Here is a 24583-nt window from a genome sequence, read left to right as displayed (position 1 = left end):
TGTTCCAGGCCAGGTTGGATGGGGCTTGGGAGCCCCTGATCCAGTGGGAGGTGTCCCTGCCCATGGCAGGGGGTGGGACTGGATGGGCTTTGACATCCCTTCCACCCCAAACCATCCTGCAACTCAATGATTCCCCACGTGCTGTAAAGCAAGTGGACAGGGAGCATTTTCAGGGAAATAGGAAGGTTTCTAGGCACTGGCATAACTGTCCAAACAAACTCATGAGTTTAAAAACATTTCTTTAATGTGAGTTTTTGCCTAGAAAACTGTACAAGTCTCAGAAAAAAAAAAACAAAAACAAAAAAAAAAAAACCACAACAAAACTAACCACAAAATCAATAAACAATGATTGCATCTCCAGGCGTGCTTTTATACAGTATGTACAGTTTCCCCATTACAAGACCGAGTAGGAAGGCTGAAGGAACTGCCTGGTTTTGGGTTTCGGCGGTGCCATAATCCCCAGCTTTCCAGCGACTCCGTATGTGGCACTGATGTTGTGCGAGGCTGAACTGCACCCAGAGGCAGCTGGAGCCTTGGAGCCACACTTCTTTTTGGTCCTCTTGAACTTGCTGAAACCTCTGCAGTGTTTGGAGAGAAGGCAGATACATCAAACCTTAGCTTAGAATCAGAGAATCCTTAGGTAGGAAAAGACCTTAGAGATCATCAGCTCCAACTGTACCTGCCCACTACTAAATCATGTCCCCAGGCACCTCATCTATGTGTTTTTTAAACACCTCCAGGGACGGAGGTGTTCAACCACCACCTCCCTGGGCAGCCTCTGACAGTGCCCAAGAACCCTTTCTGTGAAGAAATTTTTCCTAATGTCCAATCTAAACTTTCCCTGAAGCAGCTTAAGGCCATTCCCTCCTGTCCTGTCACCCATCACTTGGAAGAAGAGACCAACACCCACCCCTCTACAACCTCGTTTTAGGCAGTTATAGAGAGCAATAAGGACTCCCCTCAGCCTCCTCTCCTCCAGGCTAAACAACCCCATGTCCCACAGCCGCTCCTCATAAGACTTGTCCTCCAGCCTCTTCCCCAGCTCCGCTCCCCTTCTCTGGACCCGCTCCAGGACCTCAAGGTCTTTCCCATAGTGAGGGGCCCAGAACTGAACCCAGGATTCATGATGCAGCCTCCTCAGTGCAGAGCACAGGGGGAGAATCACTTCCCGGGTCACATATTCCCTGCCCCTCACTCCACTTACAGAAAATGTAGCAGTGGGGTTTCTGTAAGACCAGGCTTTTGGGGTTTTAAAACTTCTCTTTTTTCAATACAGTTGGCTGCAAAACTATCTTTGAAATGTAAATCAAGCGTAGCTGCTGCTCTGGCATTTGTTGAAGGGCAAGCAGCAGCCTGCAACAGGGGCAGGGAACGCTGAACCAACCTGACTTCTTTAATCCAATTAGTATCGACATCAAGTGACACTTTGGGGTCAACAGCACTTAATGACTAATATTTTAGAGGATGGGAAGGTGAGAAGGTCAGGAGTAAAACCTGCAGAGCTGGGAACTGCTGTTTGCTACAAAAATCAAAGACCAAAATGAGGAAAAACAAGGCAGAGGGGGAAACATCCTTGGAAAGAATAGGGAATGGCAGGAAGCAATAATTTTGCACACAGCAGAGTGTAGCGCCTTTGGGATGCTGAACGCAATATTAAAGCAGTTAAATCTAAGCAGATAATGCACCAGTTAACCCCTAAAATTCAGTGCATCGCTCCCCAGGAGGGGAGTGTGCAGAACATTCTGGAGAGCATGTTAGCACTGTTTGGAGCAGCTCTTTCAAACGGCTGAGAGGAAACACTGCTCCTGCAACACTTAGGGACGGAATAAATCCTCACTCAAAGAATTATTTCACAAACATGAGACATTGGCTGGCTGCACGACTGCTCTTCTGTACCTCACGTTCTCTATCTCGTACACCAAAGGCGGCGCATTTCCCAGGCGAGGGCTGCAGTAACCCAGCTGCACCGCAGCACAGGGACCCTGCCTTCTCTTCTGTTTCATGCAAGGCAAGCTGCAAGCACGACAAACCTTTAAAAGGCACAACTATGAAACTCAAACCAGAACCTATTGCTCACGTTTTCTAATGTCGCTCCCTCCTGTTCTTAAATAGAGTTTGGGGGAGGCAGAATTTTTCCAATCATTCCTCCTTTTCCTCACTTGTTCCCTTTCAGCATTGATTAATTATCCTGTTTTGTAGCACAGACCTTCAGCACAAACTGCTGCCATCACAGAAACACAGAGTCCTTTAGGCTGGAAAAGACCTTTCACATCGTAGAGTCCAATCTTTAACCTCACACTGCCAACTACACCACGTCTCTAAGTGCCACATCCAAATGGCTTTCAAACTCTTCCAGGGATAGCAACTCCACCACTCACCTGGGCAGCTTCTTCCAATGCTCAACAGCCCTTCTGGACAAGAAATTTTTCCTGATATCCAGTCTAATCCTCCTCTGGTGCAACTTGAGGCCATTTCTTCTCATCCTATCACTTCTTACTTGGGAGAAGAGACCAACACCCACCTCACTACAACCACCTTACTACCTGTGTTACCAGACTAATGACTACACAAACTGCTAAAATAAGGCCATTGACTCAAAGGATGAGGCCCAGCCTGGATTTTTCGTCACCCTGTGATAGTTTGGTGGTAGATCTTCCCTGGAAGCTCAAGACCAACCAGAATTCTGTATATAAATATTATACCTATGATGGCATTGCCTTGTGTGGAACAATCAGAGGGAGAACTGGAATTAACAAGGGTCTGGGAAACAAAGTCCAAATATGCCATCAAATCTTTGACATTTTAAACAGTCTTTATGTTTCCAAGCACAGAACACAGTCAGGCTGCTAATAACGGTTGTGGCAGAACACTGAAATTCAGTGTCACAACTTGACTTGTGGCAGTCCAGAGTGAGAAACAAAGGACAAGTGATAAACCTGCTCTCTCACAACGAACTTTGAAACAGAAAAATGCCGGAAACCCAAAGCAGAGCGTTACCAGGTACCTGGATAACTTCAATGCCATTCTTAACACCTAGGCTTACTCAGGAAAACGCAGCAGGGTAACAGCGCCATTCTGGGATCAACCTCATGCTATGCTGGACAAAGCAAAGTTACAAAAGACCATAAGTAACGTACCCTTTGGGATGAAACTGCTGGCTGCCACCATTATTGTTCTTCTTCCTCTTGCAGTCTCTGAAGTTTGGCGGCCTTTTCCTTTTCCTTCTTTGGTTTGCATTATTGCAGAAATAACTTGAGGTTGTGACCGCATCTTCTGCTTCTCCGTCACTCTCGGGTGTGTCGGTGCTTCCCATGGCTGTGTCTGCACTTGGGCAGGCGGCATCCTCTGCGGACAGACAGCCTGTTAAACCTACTGAAACTGAGACGCTGCCTGGGCCAGTCAGAACGGTCAACCAGAGCACACTGGTTGTGCCAAAACCACTCTTTGCTGTTCAAACCCTCCTCTGCATTGTATGATCATTGTATGTAGGATGAAGGTAATCATAGAATCTTTTGGTTGGAAGAGACCTTTGAGATCGAGTCCCACTTCACCTGTCCACGACTGAACCACATCCCTGAGCTTCATCATCCAGGTAGATGAACCACATCTACCTGGCTTTTAAATCCCTCCAGGGATGGCAATTCCACCACCTCCCTGGGCAGCCTCTGCCAGGGTCTGAGAACCCTTCCAGTGAAGAAATTTTTCCCAATATCCAATCAAAAACTCCCCTGGTGCAACTTGAGGACATTTTCTCTCATCCTATCATTTGTTACTTGGGGGAAGAGCCCAGCACTCATCTCACCACCACCTCCTTTCAGGCAGTTGTAGACAGTGATGAGGTCTCCTCTCAGCCTCCTTTACTCTACACTCATGTGGTATTATTACTTCCCTCGGGGCTCAACTCTCCGTGGAGGTGAATTTTGTCTGTAAGGTCAGAGCTGGGCAAAGGTGCTGTAAAACCCCACCATTGTGACCCCATAGCTTTGGTTTATACACCCAGCTTCTAAAGTTCTTCACATCTGAGCAGGGGCTCATGAGCAAAGACCTGAACTGCTGACCTTTAGTACTATGAAAGATAAAAGGCAGCAGTTACCAATTACCTGCCAGGCTCCACTACTGCCCCACACGCAGCAGCTGCAGGTGTAAAATGTGCAGGAGGGGCAAGACCTTTAACCATAAAGTCAGAATTCTCATTAGCACTAAGCATATTGCATAAATCCATAATTAATAGGTCAGGAGCAGGGCAGTCTGCTCAGCTCTCATTTTCCTTTCTTAGTCTGTCAGAAATGTGCTGAATTTATCCAGGGAGAAGACAGCAGAGAGCTTTATGTTCAGAAAGTGCGCGACTGCTCCCTTTTTGTAATCATTAAACTGCAAAAATCAGTGATTTGTATTTAAAACAAGTCAACTTTTGAGTGGAACCCGATAGAGGAGGAGAGAGGGTACTAAAGAGGAAAGCACACGTTTAGGTACAAAGTATACTAAACCTAGTAGGGTCCATTCTGAGTACTTCTCCATCACTTTGATTATTTCTGCACCGTATTTTTCCAGTTTGTCCTCTGTGACACCATCGATCTGCAGTAAAACCTCCACATCCGATGACAAGGTTTCTGTAACAGAAGCAAGCACCGATTAGGCACATCAAACACACCAGCTGTTTTTAAGAGATCAATGTATTTTGTAGGATACCAATTCCTTTCAGTGCCACACAATGCAGTTAGCTATCCTTCTAGGGATAAGCCTTTATTCGAGCAGATTTGCCTCTAGTTGGTAGGCACAAAAGCTAGTCCAAAAGGTTTCTCCGGAGCGATTCTGAGTTTGTTTTGCAGTATGAAACTTCGGTGGCTGTTGTGCTTGTCTCTCAGGACTGCTCCAGCATGAACCACAGCTCCACAGAATCTGTGCTGCACCGGCTACTTCCATCAGAGTTGCTTGGTTCTGTGCACTCCGATCTGTTCTCGCTATGTTTTGGAATCTGCAGCTACAATTGCACATCCCGTCCGCTGCCAACAGGGGTTCCAGGTAGCAAAAAAACAAACATTACCTGCTATTTTCTTTAGAGTCGAAGTACTGAAGATATTGAAGTAGTGCACATCGAAGACTTTCCCAAGCGTTTTGCACGTGTCTGTAAGCTCCCCAAGGCACTTCTTAACCATCTCTTCCCGCTGTGACATTTTCGCCACGGAAGCCCTCTGCCTTCTGATGGCGCTGGCGCTTTCTGTCTCATGAAACTCCACCTGTTAAAACAAGCCAATCGATGACTTCTCGCAGGGGAGTTACTGCAGAGCCATCGTTAGAAGATTGATTGATAATGCAGGGAGAGAGTGAAGGAAAATGAAAGCACCCTTTAATGGATCAAAAAAGCTATTTACCCAGTATACACCTTTAAAATGATTTTTTTACACGCTACCTAACCACCCCCAAGTTTCCTTTATAAAGAACCAGCAGAGTACACACAACACAGGGGAAAAAAAAAACCTGAGAAGCCAATTTAGAGCCAGCTTTAAACAGAGGTCGCAAGGTCTAATGCTGCGGGCTCTGCTCTTCTCCAAACACGGTGCTAAAGCAGAGGAGCCATTGCTTCAGGCAGCTCTGGGACTGGTTCCGTGACCTTCTACAAGTGCCTTTCCCATCACAGCACACCGATGACCAGGAAAAAATAGAGCAGAAAATGCAGGAGAAGGTAGCACTGTTCCTTCTTTCCTTCTTAGCTAGCTGCTTCCGTGTTGGTCATACCTTCCCTTTCTTGTCAAGCTGGAATCAGAGGGATGAGGGAATCATAGAATGGTTTGGGTTGGAAGGGACCTCAAAGCCCATCCAGTCCCACCCCCTGCCATGGGCAGGGACACCTCCCACTGGATCAGGGCCTCCAAGCCCCATCCAGCCTGGCCTTGAAAGAAGATGAAGACTTAACCTTTTCCAGCCCTCTCAAACTCACCTTTTGCATCACAACATTATTATTGGAAAGCTGGACTAGAAATTACACTCATTGGTTTCTGTTCCCTTTATCTGCTAACAATTAGTGGCTCTACTTCAGCTGGCAAGGCAAACTATGTTTAAAATCTCCTAGGGTATATGGACATAAAAATCATAGCATGTTCCTTAAAACAATACAACCAAGAGAAGAAAAACTGTTACGCACCTGGAGTGCTCCATCCAGCACAGCCTGAGCTTTCTCTCCTAGAACCACATATGCTACCGCCTGGTCGTTGGTGGTAATATACAGGTCTTCATCCAGAATCTTGTCCAACACCAGCTTTCTAAACAGCCTTTCAACATTGTGCCTCGAGTAGGCAGCTCCTTTCCCAAATATTCCAGACTGGATCTTTGCACTCTTTGAACCTGTGCAAATGAAATCACAGAATCACAGCTGATTGTCCCCCTTTACTGTGCTTTCGTGAGACCCCACCTGGAGTCCCGTGTCCAGTTCTGGAATCCTCAACATAAGAAGGACATGGAAGTGTTGTCGTGAATCCACAGGAGGTCACAGAGATGACTGAGGGCTGAAGCACCTCCCATATGAGGACAGGCTGAAAGAGTTGGGGCTGTTCAGCATGGAGAAGGCTCCAGGTCCTCTCCAGTCGAAGAGCAGCTTCCAGGACTGAAAGGGGCTCCAGGAAAGCTGGGGAAGGTATTTTTACAAGGCCACGTAGCAATAGGACGAGGGGGCATGGCTTTAAATTGGAAGGGAGAAGATGAGGTCTTACGAAGAAATGGTTTGCTGTGAGGGTGGGGATGCCCTGGCCCGGGTTGCCCAGAGCAGTGGTGGCTGCCCCATCCCTGGAGGTGTTCCAGGCCAGGTTGGATGGGGCTTGGAGCCCCTGATCCAGTGGGAGGTGTCCCTGCCCATGGCAGGGGGTGGGAATGGATGGGCTTTGAGGTCCCTTCCAACCCAAACCATTCCACGATTCTATGATTAGCCTGCGATTAGAAAGACTGCTTATGTGTGTATTTACAGACCGGTGGGTAATTCCCGAGGGTCTTCCACAGTCTATACACAAAAAAGTGCAATTTAACACCAGAAACTCAAAGTGCCACTAGAAAACTAATATTAACACCATAGCAGCCTGAAATGCATTAAAACTTTAGCCTCATTCACTTTGGATCATTTCCCACCAAGAGATTACTGGGAAGAGTAATTATGCAACCTGAATCATGTTTAACCTCCTGATGCTCAGCCATGCATTTCGGTGTCCACTGAGTCAGGCACCAAGCCCACTCAGGTACCGTTCCTGGAAGGACCAGCACTCACCTAAGAAAATATCTACCATCATATTCAGCGTGTATCTGCCAGAGCCTGTATTTCTGTTTGTGTTCATCCGTCCCGTTTGTCCGCAGTGCTCCCGTACAAATCTTACGATGCTCTTCACTTCATCTGTTACATTTCTTGATTTGTAATCCTGTAAGAATAAACTTGATTAGGAAACAACCTTATGTGGTTCTGTCCTCACACAAGTGACCAACAACCTTGTTTTCGGTTAATCCAGTCACAAATTCATTTTGTTTCGAACTCAGAAGCAGTGATTTTCTAGTTGGCACCCCTACACAGATACAATACAATCCCAGGAATTCTGGATTTGATAACACTCTAAAAAATGCCATATCACAAACCAACTGACTGTAGACAAAAGTGTTAATTCAATAATTAACAAATTTGATAGTGAGCTGCAAGTTTGCTATGTGAATACTAGTAATTAACGTGAGTTGTTTGGAAAGCATTCCCTAAGTATTCTGCTTTGCACCTAGAACTTACCCTTCCAGTACACATCACAATGAGAAGACTGGACGGAACGTGCACTATTCCAGTCAATTTTTGTAACAAACAGCTATGCGAGGTTATGCTTCAAACACAGGACACAAAAGCAGCGTCATCAGGTATCAAAACAATCAGAGACCAGCGACCTTTTCCTCTCTGCTTAAGCAGCTCTTTGCTCTTCTACACCTGTTCATGCTGCTAACAAGGTTGCTTCAATCCTTGAAGCGCACACCCTAGTCTCCAGGTTGTCTCAAGCACCGGACACCTCCTAAAGCAGCACTACTGCTGCTCTGGCAGCTTAAAGCTGCCTTGAAAACCTCAGTTGAGGGGATTTTCCTACAGCCATTCCAGTAGATCTTACACCAGCTTCTGCCTCCAAGGAACACCCTTGCACCTCACTAGTCCTCCTCTGGCAGAAACGGAAGCACCGTAAATCCATGGATAGCCTGTGTAATTCTACCCAAGGTTAAACCCTGGAAGGAATTCAAAACAACATCACAACATCACAAAACTACAGGACATCTCACTCATTTTCTCCATTTGCTTCCCCAAACATCACATAACCATTTCTTTAATGCACCTAATTAACAAATCAGTTCAACAACATCATAAATAACAGCTCTGAACTTACCTTCTTTCTACTGCAGTTATCACATATGACTTCTGGGTTATCTTTACAGAAATTTGGATTAAAATCCATTTCCCCGAAGTAGGCCAAAAGCTGGATTCTCCGGCAATCCACCACGTTCTCACAGTAGTGAACCATGCTGTACAGGTTGTTGAAGTGGGTCTGTCTGGTGTGGCTGTTTCCATCTTTCTCCACTGAAACACAGAAAATTTAGTTGTATTTGTTAAATCTGCACCTCTGCATTTTTATAGATCAGAGATATAAAAAAAATAGTCTTTTTTGCTTAAAAAAAGCTGAGTACATTGTTACAGAACTGACCTAGAACAGATTTCACCTCTGAAGTGGTAAAGGATAGACAAAGGAAGCAAGACTGGAATGACAAGAACCACGAGATAGATACGGATGACTAGAATTAAGTACAAGTGACCAATCTTTCATTACAGAAACCCACACAGGTGAAGATGCACAGTTCTCTCATCTCTGCGATGCCATCCTATACACGGCACTTCTAAAGTGAAAAAGAAACGGAACAAACCAGTGACGTCCTTCAAACCATCTCCATTAAGTTACAAATACAAGAACTCACTCAGTATCAGCCTTCTGAGTCTGGTTACGTCACTGTAGCTGTAGAAGAGCAGGCAGTGAGACATTTCACCGTCTCGTCCTGCTCTGCCAGATTCTTGATAGTAACCTTCTACAGATTTGGGAAGAGAAGCATGGATAACGTAGCGTACGTCAGGTTTATCAATTCCCATTCCAAAGGCAATTGTTGCACATATAACCTAGAAAGGAAATAACGATTAGTTATTATTACTAGTTAACGATTAGATACACGGCATTATGAAAATTATTCTCATCCTTGGAGGTGTTCAAGGCCAGGTTGGATGGGGCTTTGAGCTCTTCCGGAGCCAACAGGAGGTGTCTCTGCCCATGGCAGGGGGTGGAACTGGTTGGGCTTTGAGGTCCCTTCCAACCCAAAGCGTTCTGTGCTCGATGCAGCACTCTGCACCAGGAGCAGGCGGTCACGCTTACCACGCTGTGCAGAACCTAGAATCTCAACTGCAACATTGCAAGCCAACTACAAAATAGCAAAACCACCTCTCCTCTCAGGAGAGCCATTCCAGACAAAGGGAAAACTCTAAATTTGAGTCCGACTATACAATTCAGCAGCATATCTAGCGCTGTTTCAGGAGCCTTGTACTGCTCAGTTCCTGCTGGAACATCTTTGATTTGTAGAATCAGCCTTTGATTTGTAGAATTCCCAATAAAAGGTTGACTAACGTGTTTTGGCAGATCTGTTTGGATCAGTTATTTAACACCGCATCCAATCTGGCAATAACTTTACACAACTTTGCTTTCATTTCCTTGGCCAAGAGGGGTAAAAAGTGCTCTTAAATTCTATTCACATTTGCCGCCAATTGCTTATCTCCTACCTGGCATCCTTCCTGATTAATCCACTTCTTCTGTACAAGATCCCTGTTGCTGTCAGTGAGGCCAGCATGGTAGGCAAGGGCAGCAAGGCCTTCCTTCTGCAAAATAGCTGCCGTTGTGTCACATTCATGACGTGAAAGGCAATAAATTATCCCAGAGTCATCTGAAAAGATACAAAAAAAAATTATGTGCTGCAATACAGCTTCATTCTCTTTCTTTGCTTAACAGTCATAGCTTCAACGAAATCATTTATTCCAGCAGGAGAGGCTGGTAAGAGCAATACAGTAATTGCTTATAAGTAAAGAACAGTAATTTTACTGTTATCAGGTGGGTTTATAAGTTTCTCCTCACCCAATTTCCTGTTCTTTTTGTAAGGTGGAATCAAGAGAAGGTTTCCTGCTCAGCACTATGCAGTGTTAGGATTGAAAACACATGAATAAAGAACTAAACACACAGAAAGCAGTTTAGTCAATGATACCTTAGGTTACAGCACTAGGGAAGCTACAAAGGAAGCTTGGGGCAGTAAATGCCAGCAGCTCAGAGAGCATGGAAAGACAGGAATCTCTGAAGCTGTCTTGGAGCGGAACCACAGAGAAGCAGACCAAAAGAATTAAACAAGTAAACCAATACTAGATGCCTTTATACCCTGAAGAGGTGATGCTAAAGGATCTGGCAGCCTCCAGAGAGCTGGATGCTCAAGAGCACTATCATAAATTACTTTCCCATCTTAATTCTTCCCTTTAGGATGCCCATAAATATGATTCCCACTATATCATTTCACCTCCAACTTGATTTTCTTGTAAATCTATCACTTGCTTACAGAAAAGGCACAAGTTTGGGGGTTTTACAACATGGTAACAGCTTTTCCTGCCTTAAACAGCAGTTCATAAAGACGCACGCAAGTCTGCTATGCTCCTTGGTACTCACGTGGATGGTATTTTTTAATCCACTCCAAGCAATCCATCGCCACCTTCTTTGGCTTCTTGGGCAATACATCATATTTCAAGTTATGCCTGTTGAAGCTCATCGTAAACCTGAAACACGAGTTTCATGAGTGCTCAGTTCAGCTTTACAGGCACAGCAATCCTTGCAGCACGCCACGTATTGACTGAAATCCTGAATCCAGCCAACTACTACTCATTCTGTGTTATCTGCAAAAGAATTACTGTTCCACTATGCCCACAGACATTCACATCACCCATCCTTTAGGTGTAAAATTCCTGAATTTTTCCTGTATCTGTGAAAAACACAAAGCTATGTTGTGCTATGGAGAGGGAAGAAACACACATAAACCAAATACACACAGTGATTTCCTTTCCCTTTGAACACCTGCATCTGCATGCGACTGATCAAACTTGCACAATGTAGCGTCACGTCCCTCCTCCTCCCCTAAAATACATCTCTAAACCAAGAAATTAAAAAAAAAAACAGAATGCTTTCTTTTTCCATCACGTGCAATGAAAGCCCCACAGTATAACCCAGCTCCAATGGTACCTCATTATCTGTTACAGCCAACTCTAATTAAGAAACACTTCCATCTTTTGCGCTTTTCCAGCGTTCTCATGAAAAGCACCCTAAAACAGAACTTGTGCATTTTGTCAGTGGCATAGATAACTTCATGATGTTATTTTCTATTAAATAGTTTCCTTAATCATGCAAGGAAGGGCTTGTAAGTTTTTTTTTTTCCTTCTTACTTTGGTATTTAATATTAAATTCCACGTATTCCCATTTAATCAGACACGACCACATCAATATGGCAGAAGGCCCTTGAACACTGCTCTACTAAGTGTCCCACTCAAAATTTATGCAGCACAAAGGGTTTCAGGAACCACTTACACTTGTGGTTTTAGCATCTCGAGCTGATTCTGAATGTCCTTCTGCACCCTGGGGTTCGCAGTGGCGGTGAGAGCCATCATAGGGACCGAGCGAAACTTCTTGCGTAGCATATTCAACCGTTTGTAGTCTTGGCGAAAGTCATGACCCCACTGGTTTAAAAACACAGTTTAAGCACACCTGAGTATGCTGCTCCCGCTGAGTCTGCTGCCATTTTGAAAAGCAAATACAGGTCTGTACCTGGCTGACGCAGTGGGCCTCGTCAATGACAAAGCGTGCTAGGAGCTTCCTGTCGTAGAGATTTTCCAGGGCGGACATCAGGCGGCCACTCGCACAAACCTAGGCACACACCGCCAGCAGCATCAGAAAGCGAACCGACAGAGCAAGCGCCACCCCGCCTGACAGAGAAACAGTTGTTTGGCTGCTAACCTTGACTGGCCAGGTAAGGCTTGGAGGCATAAGGAGGATGGCAATTGGCTTCATCTTAATCAAAAACAAAGCAGCTGATGTGGGATCACTGTGAGATTTTTAGAATCATCTATCCAGAGATCCTACAGCCTGAGTAAGTTTAAATGACTTAAGTCACAGAAGGCAGGGAAAGACAATGCTGAAGGAAGAAACACAACTAACACACTAAACATCTCCCCTTACAATGCTCCTCTGGGATAATCAAATTTTTAGAGGCAGCGTACAATTAAGTCCACAGCAATGGTTTGACAATCACCTATTATTTTGACAGTTACAAATTTTCCCCTATATTATCCTCTTTGCAGCAGCCTGGATTTTAACAGCTACTTGATGACAATTAGTGCTATCACACAGGAAAGACATGGATCTGTTGGAGCGAGCCCAGAGGAGGCCATGAAAATGACTGAGGGCTGGAGCACCTCCTGTACGAGGACAGGCTGGGAGAGCTGGGGTTGTTCAGCCTGGAAAAGGCTGCAGGGACATCTTAGAGCAGCCTCCAGTACAGAAAGGGGCTACAAGAAAGCTGGGCTCTGGATCAGGGAGTGCAGGGATAGGACGAGGAGAATGGTTTTCAGCTGAAAGAGTGGAGATTGAGATGAGATCTTAGGAACAAATGTTTCCCTGTGAGGCTGGGGAGGCCCTGGCCCAGGCTGCCTAGAGCAGTGGTGGCTGCGCCATCCCTGGAGGTGCTCGAGGCCAGGTTGGATAGGCTTGGTGCCCCTGATGCAGTGGGAGCTGTCCCTGTCCATGGCAGGGGGTAGGACTGGATGGGCTTTGAAGTACCTTCTAACTCAAACCATTCCCTGATTCTATGAGATGTGGAAGTGGATGGGCATGGGGTTTTGTTTTAAGAGTTTGAATTGTACAGAGCCACTCAGTGCTCACTGACTGAAATTCATTACATCTGCACACAGTCCTACTGAGTTATGTAAAAAAGTTAATTTTTCTTTCCCCCAGAAGCAAATTAAATTCAGCATCTCCCCTTCAATATTTCACAGTAACCCTCCTTCGGCTACTGCCACGATTTAAGAACCCAGATTCAACACAAACCTTCTCAGGAGTAACATACAGAAGCTTTATCACAGGGTCTTTTTTTGACAACTGCATGTATATTTTTGAAGCATCAGCATCCGTTCTATCACCAGTCAGATAGGTCGCAGCAATCTATAGTAAAACAAATATATGAAGTTTTAGCATGCACAAAGCAGCAGCGACTCCAAATACAGTCCTACATCTAGTTACAAGCTGGATAAAAAGTATATACATTTACTGTCTTCAAATGCAACATTTTCAGTGCTTCTTTGTGTAATAATAGATAACAGCTACCCTCACACCCCCCGTACTGTAGAATTTTTCTGATGGAAGCCTATAAGCCAAATTCAATTCTTCTGCTCCCAATTCTCCCTGTGGACTAATAGCTGACTCAGGGGATTTGCCTGGTTTCTTTGAGTTCTCTTTCCATTAGAGAAAACAGATGCGATGTCTGATTATTGCTCAACGTGCTGCGAGACTGAGATTGAATTCAGAAAAGAGAGATCTTGAGATAAAAAAAAAAGTTTCCAGGAGGCACAAAACGACGATAACACCCTCAGTAACAGTGCCTGCAAACACACAACAGCATTGCCTCAAAAAGAGATTGAACACAACTCAGAGCAGCGATTTAATATTAAACTTTAAAGTAAAACAAAGGAATTGGATCTCTAGGACAAAAGCAATGTCAGAAGAGGTCACACCAACAGAGCCAACCTTTCCTGCTTCTCTGCTCTCCCTCTCACAAGAGGCAGCTGCAGTTCTGCAGAGGAAACTCCTTCCACAGCTACGAATCTCCAGTCACGGAGCCAGTTTAACTGGTGTTCACAGCCATGGCACTCCACAGCACCAGAAGGAGCGGAGAGAGTATTCACAGCATAGTGTTGTGCAGCAGGCACTCTGTGGCAGATGGACTATCAAAAACTGTACTTGACAAGAGAGAGAGATTTGTCTCAGCTTCAAACCCTGCATCGTAGTCCTTTTGGTCTCAGCCTACAACATCTCTGTCTTCACCCTAGAACGTGTTACCCACCTTTGTCTCCCGGATCTCTCAATCTCAATAATACACTACAGATGAAAAGACCCCTGACTGACGCAGAAGTGCTCAGCCTCAGGAACACACATCTTCTGCGCTTGCATTTCTTTGTTTATGACCTCTCCAGAAGCACTAGGCATCTCCAGAACCCTCTCAGCTCAGGAACCGTTAGTGCTTATTTCTGCTACAGAGCCAGGCTGCTCCTATTCAGGTGTCTGAAGACAACACTCAGAACCTAAGAACTGAGTATCTGTACTCAACAACTAAGTTCTAATAACAAATATACACAAGCATCAATAAATTTAGCAGTTGAGACTGCCAAGATCTTCGAGTTCATCTAATTTAGTTTTTCCCAGGCAACTTTGAGTGCCTTGTACAGGTGCTAGCAAAACAATTTTTGTAGTTTACATTTGAGACATGTAAGATTTACCGTAAAATTTGACATTCCTAATCCACTTAGCTGCAGATGAACTAAGTCAAGTTTTTTGAACTCACGTCTAGAGACTTCAGCTTCTGAACTTGATCTATTATCAGTGACCGCAACGGCGAGATCACAATAGTGACTCCAGCAGAGACACACGCTGGTAACTGGTAGCATAAGCTTTTACCACCTCCTGTAGGAATGAAGCACGACACAACATGTCAAATGCCAAGAGGGAAGGGAGATGAGGTGGAGAAGGAGCAGAAGATGCATTTCTTACTTCCTATTTTCAGAAACCACAAGGTTTTACCAATGACTGCCTCTGATATGATAGCCGCAGGATAAGAAGTTATCACAGGAAATATGCTGCAAGGCTGAAATTCAATCACCTTGTTCTAAAAACCACACTGCACACAAAACATCAGAAACCCTGCAACCACACAATTCATGCAGCACGATTTATCACACCACCTCATCAAAGGCACAGATGAAGAGAAAAGTTTGTCACAGGCTCACAAAAGGAGCTTCAGGTCTTTATTTCTCAAGCATAGACCCAGAGCCCGCAGCCATACATGGTTTGGAGCTACGTACCAGTGGGCATCAGGACAAAGCAATCTTCCCCGAGCAGGGCAGCATTGATGGCCTCCAGCTGATTTGTCCGAAAATAGTGCAAACCAAACTTTTTGTGGAATATATTCATCATTTCTTGAGAATGGGAAAATTTCGTACCCCTGAAACGTTCCAGTGCAGGGTTGTTAACCGTCAGTTCTGGCAAACAAAGAAAAAGTACTTACATTAAGGCACAACATCCAGTTGCACTATCCTTCTCGCAACATAAAGCTGTTGCCGTGTAACAGATAGCTCAGCCACCATCTCAACCCCTTCAACTGTTCTGCTGAAATCATGACTTAATGGAAAAAACAGCATTCATTTGGAATTTCATACTGGCTGTAGTGTGAATTTTGATTATATGCAAGGCCCTGGAAATAAGCTGCTAATATGCGACTGTACAAAAGGCAGTCTTACACCAAAAGGCTTCGTAGAATCATGGAATGGTTTGGGTTGGGAGGGACCTCAAAGCCCATCCAGTCCCACATCCTGCCATGGGCAGGGACACCTCCCACTGGATCAGGGGCTCCAAGCCCCATCCAACCTGGCCTTGAACACCTCCAGGGATGGGGCAGCCACCACTGCTCCGGGCAACCTGGGTCAGGGCCTCCCTGCCCTCACAGGAAAACATTTCTTCCCAAGATCTCATCTCAGTCTCCCCTCTTTCGACTCATATCACCTCTATCACAAACAACCATGACAGGCTTTCATCCATGAGGACCTACAGTAGGTGCCTCCCGAATCAGCAACAGAGCAGCTTATACAACAGGTTAACACTCCCAAATCCCTCTCTACCAACCTGTTCCTGAAATATCCACAAATAACACTGACCCCGCTGTGCACCAGAGGGGTTTGGTTTGCTTCAACAAGTGCCCATTTTTGAACGATTTTCAGCTAAATTGTCACACAGCTTTGAATTAACAACCACAGAGTCATTACTTAAAAGACAGAAACATCTCAGATTGCAATTTTAGCAGCTCCATCTTCCTGGCAGCCTGCAACCTGCATGGCAAAGAAATATTCAAGGAGTTGGGCATTACGCGGAGGAGAAAAAAGCAGAAGATCACTTGGCAAAAAGAAACCAAATGTCCAAAGAAATGAAAGGCACCGATGCAAGCTACAGTGTGCGTCTTGGTCACAGGTTTAAAATAAGTAAACACACATTTTAAAGGAAAAGGCAGTAATCCTAAAGAGCATAATTTACCCAGACGGCTCTTTGTTGCCATCAGGAAGCTTGATTTTGGAGCAGCAGGACTGGATGCAGCAGCAGACTCCTTGGCTCTGGACATGATCTTTGACAATAGCGATTTGGTGGATGATCCTTCTCGGACAGGCTGACACCGTGGCGCAGATGGCTCCTCAGGTGCTGAAACATTGACCGAATTCTCCCAGTCCTCATCAAAGTCATCGATATCAAAGTGATCAAGGTCAAAGTCCATATCATTTACACCAGAACTGTCTCCCACAGGAATGTTAGTTGGAGCTCCACTCTGCCCTCTCAGAGCTGTGCTTGTCAGAGGCCTCTCCGGCAGACGACAGCCTCCACTGCCTCCCACCCGTGGGCTTGTGCACCGGCTGCTGCTGAAGGACATCTCAGAACCAAGGCTGAGGGAAGCTCTATCTTTGCCGTTTACCTTGGCAAAAGACAGTGCTGTAGCGTCCGGGCAGGTGATCTTCTCCACACTCTTCTTTGAAGCGGAAGAGACATCCAACATACCAAACATCTGATTCCTCTTGGTGGAGAAACTACTTGAATTAAGAGAAAGCACGGATGGGAGGTTTGTGGACTTTGGCAAGTTCCTGTTGGAACTGAAGCTCCAGTCCGAGCCAGAACACCATACGCTACTGGGACACGCAGGAGGGCCCCGTTCCGCACATGCCTTCCAGCTCCTAGGAAAAGTGCTGCCTGTGCTGCTCTCGTTCCAAGCGACAGAAGTAGCCAGCAATTTTCTCCTGGGATACAAGGCAAGGGAAAGAAGGAGGGAAAAACTACTCAGTCACAAGCAGTGATTTATCAAGTTCTACAAGATAGATTAAAGAGTTCTGTACCTCTTCTACTCCTATATTACCGTACAGTGTTAAGATCATATTCTGTGTCCCTGTATTTTAAACATATTTCAAACAAGTCTAGGAAACCGAACACCAGATCTCAGCAAACAAAGTAATTACAGAACTACTATATCTCCACTGCAAGTATTACAATGAAAAAATTCGCAACAGCAGGGAGCTGATCCAGGCAAGGCAGAGTGTAAACAAATATCCTTAGAGGCAGAAACATGAAGTTATAAAAGTAAACACCTGCTTGAACCAAGCGATCACAGAATCCTGGAATGGTTTGCCTCAGAAGGGACCTCAAAGCCAGTCCAGTCCCACTCCCTGCCACGGAAGGAGACACTTCCCACTGGATCAGGGGCTCCAAGCCCCATCCAGCCTGGCCTTGAACACCTCCAGGGATGGGGCAGCCACCACTGCTCTAGGCAACCGGGGCCAGGGCCTTCCCCATCCTCACAGGAAAACATTTCTTCCTAAGATCCCATATCAACCTCCCGCTCTTTCAGCTGAAAACCATTCCCCTCATCCTATCCCTGCACTCCCTGACCAAGAGCCACTCCCCGGCTTTCCTGTAGGCTTTTCCGATGGGTTTATGTCCTTTCTACAGGCCACGGCTGACTAGGGTAGAAGAGGGAACAAAGCAGTTTTACTGAGAATGTTCAGAAAAAGCATGCAGTCCTAGTCCAGTAAAAACCCAAGCTAAACCTCAAATCTCAATATTTTGTCTACATGTTGTGCCATCAGATTACACAGACATTAAAAAGGCAGAATGCAGTAGGAACAGTCAGACTGAGAGAAGACATGCGCAGAGAGATTAGGAGTCACAATCACTGCAGTCGGCAATAATGAGCCTCAGAGAGAGATTATTAAATTAGTGCCTCTGGTTACAAGAAATCAGGAAGACACCTGGCAGTTACATCCCATCCCCCTGCTTCTCTGGAAGCACCTGGTGCTGGTTACCTGCCAGAGAGAAGATACTGGACTCCTGTGTGCCTGACAATGTGAAATGGGATCCTTTCTCCTAAGGATTGCTAAGGCTTGCAGCAGTTTTTTTGATTTGTCTCTTCATCTAGCGATTCTATGATTCACTCTGTCAGTAACTTCAGGCTTTGAGAATCACTTTTCCAGTGTGATGGAGACACCTGCAGGCACAGCACTGCTTCCCACAGAACAACACGAAAGACACGGCTTATTAAAGCGTACCTGAGCTCTCTCTGCTGGAGAAGCTCTTTCGCACATGATAGAGACTGAAGCTCATGAAGTGGAATGGCATCGACCAGCTTGCAGATGTCATCCATGACGCTGTAGAGCTGCTGCTCCAAAGGCAAGCCTTGATCTGTCAGATGAAAGGATGGCAACATACAGTAATACTGATTTTTATTAGACTACATAACAAGATATCACTCTCTCAAAAAGCACAGTAATGGGCAGTGAAAAAGCCTAAATCATTTACTTTTGATATATTTAATTCTGTTCACATAAAGAACCTCTTTCTGTGTGCAAAAACTTAATCCACGCTTTTGCCCATGCCTTGTCTATCTCTGTATTTCCCAAACCTCGTCAAGTTTTTCAACCTTATTTCTCAAAACCATTCCAGTTTACATTTTGCTTACCTGAAATTGCCTTTCCCCAAACACAGTAAAGCACAGTCTATCAGAACTGCAATTCCAGTCTAGAAGTTACCACAGAAAACCTCCCACAGATGAAAGCCAGCGTTCATCACCTCACAGCCTTCCCTTCTAAACCCTGCTGCAAAGCACCCAGATTTTGACAGTGAGCTGCACTGGACCCAAAATGGCTGCTGCCGGCGTGTGATCCCTCAGACTAAACCCTGGCCGCTGCTGCCCTTCCCAACTCCAACTGACCCAGTGGTGAGGAGGGTGCTTTATGCACCACACTAACAGTCTACACCGACCCGGAGTGGCTGTCGGTACACTGAACTGTGACTAGATGGAGCCAGACTAAATCCATTTCCAGAGCAGCATCATTAGGATTTGAACATAAAGCCTCCGCTCGGGGCATTTATAAACACCAAATTGTAGGTGACACTGTAGAACAGGAGCCCAGAGCTACATTTTTATCTGTCTTGGTAGGAAAGATCTGCAGCCTTAAAACTGGGTTGTGCTGCACCTATACTGCAAGAGAAACTCGAGAACACTTCAGCTCAGCAGTCCCAAAGCCAGCATCTGTGGGAGTCAGAGGGAACACGGACACAGCTCCATTTTACAGTGACGTCTTTGTGCCAGCTGTCAGGACATGACTGCTCACGTTTAGCTGCCAATTCAGCCAGACTGGGGCTAAATCATGACATCAGCTTCAGGATGATGAATGATTTGGTCAGAATCATCAAATCATGGTTCAGAATGACCATGATTTGGTCAACCTGTGTTTTTAAGTTCTGAAAAGACTTCATTGTATCCCAGAATGGCAGTGATGAACCCGGGATTAGACAACGCTCCACAGTTCACACAACATCTGAAACCCTGAGGGAGGGTCCATCCATGGCTTCCCTGTCCCCAGCGGCCACTGTTAGTGAACACTCGCGGGTTACACGGGATACACCGAGAATAAGAAGGTGCAAACCATCCCCAAAATATAAGGCATAACATTTCCAAGTGTCTCCTGTACCTGCATCCTCTGCAATGGGCTTGCTCCCAGCAACAGGCAGGGCGGAGGCAGCTTTCCCAGGCTTGGACTCCACGCTGCCAGACAAAGGTCTTCCATCAGTAGAAGACTCCTTGAGATTTACACTAACATTAAAAGAAAAACTCATTAAATACAGATATCTGTGAATTGATGCATTCCCTAAGGAGAAGTTCATCTTTCAGAACAACAGCATTTCGGATGTGCAGAAAAGACAAGATTTCTGCAAACCCAGTTAAAGCACAAGTAGCCGAACAATTTGTGACTCTCCTATGCACCAACAAAAGGGAAGGAAAGCAGCGGTTGAACTACTTTTCATTGATAGGCAGCTACTGATTGGGCAAAGTCTCTTTTAACTTAATGAAAGCTAAGTTGTTATTGATTTCCTATGCATTTGCAAGGAATGATGGTTAAAATTAGGTAATTTTTAGAACCCAAGAGAAGGCTGCACAGAAAATGAGTAATAATGACTAGATTCAAGTATCCTGATGAGAACTTACTCTCAAGTTTAGTGTGTTTGACTACAGGCTGTTCTTGCATTCATTATTGTCTTTTCCTCACTAACACAATTCTGTCCTGTTGACTCCTCCTCTCCTCCCCTTTTTTTTTTTTCACTCCAATAGTTTGTTTTATTAAAAGAAGCAAAAATAACTCTGCTTCTTCTGAAGCAAAAGCCACCCTAAACTCCAGCCATGATATGAAAAGTATTTTGTAAGTCATTTAACAGCTGCTGCCAACCTGTCACGCAACACACACAGAGACTCAGCTTCACCTGTGGCTTTCAAATGCCTGGTTTGGCATTTCTCAAAGTCACCCTAGAGACAGGCAGCTTCATCAGTGGGCTCGGCTTTACCTAACGCTTTTTACAGAAGGCGAGAAGGAAGGCAGCTCTTCTTCAGGAGAGGGTGGAACAACGTCCAAGTAATTGTCCTCCTCAAGCTCTCGGGCCACTAACACCTCAACGCCGACTTCATCCCGTTCTGGGGCACTGCTTTTGCCATCGCTGCTTGCCTTCTGGCTCTCACCACTTTTATCATTAGCAGCTGAAAGAGAAGTGTGTTATTATTGTCAGATAACACTGTAAACTCATTTTATTATAGCATAAATAAGAATCATGGAATGGTTTGAGTTGGAAGGGACCTTAAAGATCATCTAATTCTACCCCCCAGCCGTGGGCAGGCACACCTCCCACTGGATCAGGCTGCCCAAGGCCCACCCAACCCGGCCTTGAACACCTCCAGGGATGGGGCAGCCACAGCTTCCCTGGGCAACCTGGGCCAGGGCCTCACCACCCTCAGTGTGAAGAATTTCCTCCTTATTCTTGCCTAAATCTTCCCCTCTCCAATTTAAAGCCATTGCCCCTCATTCTATCACTTCATGCCTTTATAAAGAGTCTCTTCCCAGCTTTCCAGTAGCCCCTCAGGCACTGGAAGGTCGTTTTAAGGTTTCCTCAGAGCCTTCTCTTCTCCAGGCTGAACAAGCTCAACTCTCTCAGCCTGTCCTCGGATGGGAGGTGCACCAGCCCTGCAGCTGAACAGAGGGGAAAAAACTTACCAGATTTCAAGACACACATTTTTATACAGTTTCTGACTTTTAAATGACGAGAGAATTTACAGCTCCCTTTTTCTGCTCCATTAAAAACAAATGGACAAAGCACCCACAAACATTATTTAGAGCGGAAAAGTTGAATAGCTTGCCTAGAGTCAGAAAAGGCCTATTTTCCTACATGAGATTTTATAGAAAGCTATTGTTATATTAAATACTGGCTTTAAAAGAACTTAGACTGATGAACAGGCACAGTCCCTGTACTGGGATAAGGAGGTAAATTCACGTGTATAACACCCTATGAGGTAAATCACAGAATCAAAAGCTTGGAAAAGACCTCTCAGCTCATCCAGTCCAACTGTCAGCCCAACTCCACCGTGCCCACTAAACCATGTCCCAAAGTGCCACGTCTACATGTTCTTTGAACCCCTCCAGGGATGGAAACTCCCTCACTGCCCTGGGCAGCCTCTGCCAGTGCTTCACCACTCTGTCTGTAAAGAAATTTTTCCTACTATCCAATCTGAATCTTTCTTACTAAGAATGGCCAATATCATTAATATATTAAAATTTACATCACAGAAAGAAGGGGAGAAAGTAAAAAATATTCTTAAGAAGAAAAATAGAGTTCACAAACCCTTTTGCCCTTTAGTGTAACAGCAGCATCAGAGCCCTGGTCAATACCAGTGACAGACACACGTATTGCACAACTAAAGATCAAAAGCTTCAAACTATCACAGGTGAGGCTCATAAAACAGAGAGGCTTCGTGGAATAAAGCTGCCAAAGAAGTACTCTGACTGATGGTCTCCAAATGGTCATCAACCTCTTCATCACAGCCAAGGCCTGGAGGCTTGCTGGTTTGTTTTTTTTAATTGTTTTAAATCAAGAGAGACCTCTTTTTCTGGTTAATATTTCTCATCTTTAAGTTGAGACAGAAAACAATTTTATGTCTCTTTTGTATGAATTTTAAAAGTGCTTTTCTTTCTGTAACATCCCGATAGATTGTTGCTCTTTATTTCTGTAATGCGACATTGGAAATTCTGCAATCCCAAGACAACTGTGCGAGCAGCTACTACTCCTGACACCCGACAGCACTCTGCTGGAACATATTCATTACCCTGAACGAGGGGGAATGCTTTGAAGCTCAAAGAGGGAAGATTGAGATGGGATTTTGGGGAGAAATGTTTTCCTGTGAGGGTGGGGAGGCCCTGGCTCAGGTTGCCCACAGCAGTGGTGGCTGCCCCATCCCTGGAGGTGTTCAAGGCCAGGTTGGATGGGGCTTGGAGCCCCTGATCCAGTGGGAGGTGTCCCTGCCCATGGCAGGGGGTGGGACTGGATGGGCTTTGAGGTCCCTTCCAAACCAAACCATTTCATGATTCTATTTACAACCCAGCACGGCCACGAGCTGTGGTTACCAAAGCAAGCCCCACGTGCCCACGGCCACTGTCAGATCACAGCACGCAGCTCTCTCCAGTTTCTAAAAACATCAAAGCCCTTGGTGTGCAAGCACAAACATCTTTTCTCCTAGCTCACGGGTACTCTAAAACAAAGTTACCTGGGTGAGTCTCTTCCCTGTCCTCATCCAGAATCACCTCAGCAGATAAATTCTCCCAGACGTCCACACCCACAGCCTTGCTGTCACCACAGGAAGGTGAATCAAGACAAATCAGCGATTGCTGCGACACGGGTCGCGACTCAGGCTCTGGAGAGGAATCCCTGTGGCTGCCAGGTGCTATCCCATCACCCGGTGTCCCAGGAGAGCACAGTGACTGCTCCAGGTGGGGCTCTACGTTCTGCTTGCCCTTGTGTGAGGCCCGTTGTCCTTTGGCGGGTAGCACCTGCGCCCTGCCATACTTTTTGTCGATCCCAGACAAGTCGAAGTCATCAATGTCGTCCCAGTCATCACCCACGGTGATGACGGGCCCAGACACCCGGGTGGGCGCATCCCGAAGCCCCTCGCTCTGCGTCCCCGAGGCTGCGAGGCCTCTCACCACCTCCCGAGGCTTGGTGAGCACCAGGCTCGCACGTGCCGGCTCCGGGCCCTGGACACGGGTGCTGGCGGGTGCTGCTGCTGGGAAGAAGCTCTGGATGGGTGCTGTCCTGCCCCTGGAGGCAGGGAGGGATGCAGGGAGCGCGGCCAGGGAGGTGTTCACGTCCTTGTCCCTCAGCGCGCTGGCCACAGAGACCTTCTTGAAGGTGAAGCCCCTACCAAGAAAGGAGACCCCTGTCAGCACCCAGGGGAGCCCAGCCGCCCCCTCCCCCCCACCCCCGGGACTCACTGCGGCCGGAGCCGCGGCGGGGGCGGCTTGGTGAGAGCGCGGCGGGCGGAGAGGAGCTGCAGCTGCTCCTCCAGGTTGTTCTGAGGCAGCGCAGCCATGATGGGAACAGGGATGGAGAGGGGGAGGGAATGGAGAAGGGATAAGAATGGAGATGGCGAGAGGCAAGGGGGACGGGAAGGGTAAAGGAAAACGGGAGGGGGAGGGGGGGAACCCGGCGGGGGGCGCTCACGGCGCCGCCATTGCCCCCGCGGTTCCCCGCTTCGCGCCGAAACCGCGCCCCGCGCTCCGATTGGCTGGACGCGCCCGACCGGAAGTGGCTTCCTTGCCAGGACCGGAAGTTGCGCCGCGCCCCCAACATGGCGGCGGCGAGGGAGAGTGGGGCGGCAGCTGGGAGCGTGAAAACGGTTATAAAAACGAATGGCGTAACCACGTTTTGAGCCCGCGCAGGCGCCACTCCAGAGGCCGGGGACCCTGGCCTCCCGTGGCTGCAGCAAGACGAGTCATCTCATGCACTCCGAGGACGATTTTAGCGTGAAATAGCACCCAGCAGGCATGCAACAGCCTCGTCTCACCGGCCTGTGGTTACAATGAGCAGTAAAGACGCTGTTTTCAGCATTGAGTTCTTGCCCGGAGGGGATGTGTTTTGCCCTTCGTCTTTGCTGCAAACGTCTTTATTGCAGAGAAGGTGGTGTTCGATATCTTCTCTAAACATCTCGTTATCTGCCCCAGAGATACACATATGAATATCTTCAATAAAAAACCTGGCCTCTGCTCTGGGACACAGACATGTGGTCTTAAGAAAACTCACAGAATCTTGGAATGGTTTGAGTTGGAAGGGACCTCAAAATTCATCCA

General features: G+C 46.3%; 1 protein-coding gene across 1 annotated transcript; it reads right to left on the bottom strand.

The window, feature by feature from the left end:
• Positions 1 to 300: 300 nt before the first annotated feature.
• BLM (BLM RecQ like helicase) lies at positions 301 to 23916 on the bottom strand. The gene is made up of 21 exons (XM_054078089.1): positions 23729 to 23916; positions 23005 to 23654; positions 20760 to 20949; positions 19892 to 20013; positions 18467 to 18599; positions 16416 to 17164; positions 15194 to 15370; positions 14677 to 14795; positions 13167 to 13280; positions 11889 to 11987; positions 11652 to 11800; positions 10743 to 10849; positions 9818 to 9978; positions 8971 to 9166; positions 8388 to 8578; positions 7253 to 7400; positions 6143 to 6342; positions 5045 to 5237; positions 4488 to 4610; positions 3138 to 3345; positions 301 to 578 (listed from the first exon to the last, which is right to left on the bottom strand). Exons 1-21 carry the CDS (start codon positions 23824 to 23826, stop codon positions 395 to 397), a joined length of 4311 nt encoding a protein of 1436 aa, XP_053934064.1. The 5' UTR covers positions 23827 to 23916; the 3' UTR covers positions 301 to 394.
• Positions 23917 to 24583: the final 667 nt, after the last annotated feature.

This window comes from Cuculus canorus, chromosome 12 (assembly GCF_017976375.1).
Source record: "Cuculus canorus isolate bCucCan1 chromosome 12, bCucCan1.pri, whole genome shotgun sequence".
Classification (NCBI taxonomy): domain Eukaryota; kingdom Metazoa; phylum Chordata; class Aves; order Cuculiformes; family Cuculidae; genus Cuculus; species Cuculus canorus.
This window is presented reverse-complemented; position numbering and strand designations above follow the sequence as displayed.

Excerpts from the sequence above, each read along its gene's own strand:
- BLM (XM_054078089.1), bottom strand. The coding sequence starts at position 23,826 with ATGGCTGCGCTGCCTCAGAACAACCTGGAGGAGCAGCTGCAGCTCCTC. Across the intron at positions 20,950-23,004 it reads CAGGGAAGAGACTCACCCAG|CTGCTAATGATAAAAGTGGT; the intron begins GTAACTTTGTTT and ends CTTCTCTTTCAG. Across the intron at positions 5,238-6,142 it reads TGCTGGATGGAGCACTCCAG|GTGGAGTTTCATGAGACAGA; the intron begins GTGCGTAACAGT and ends TTGTTTTAACAG.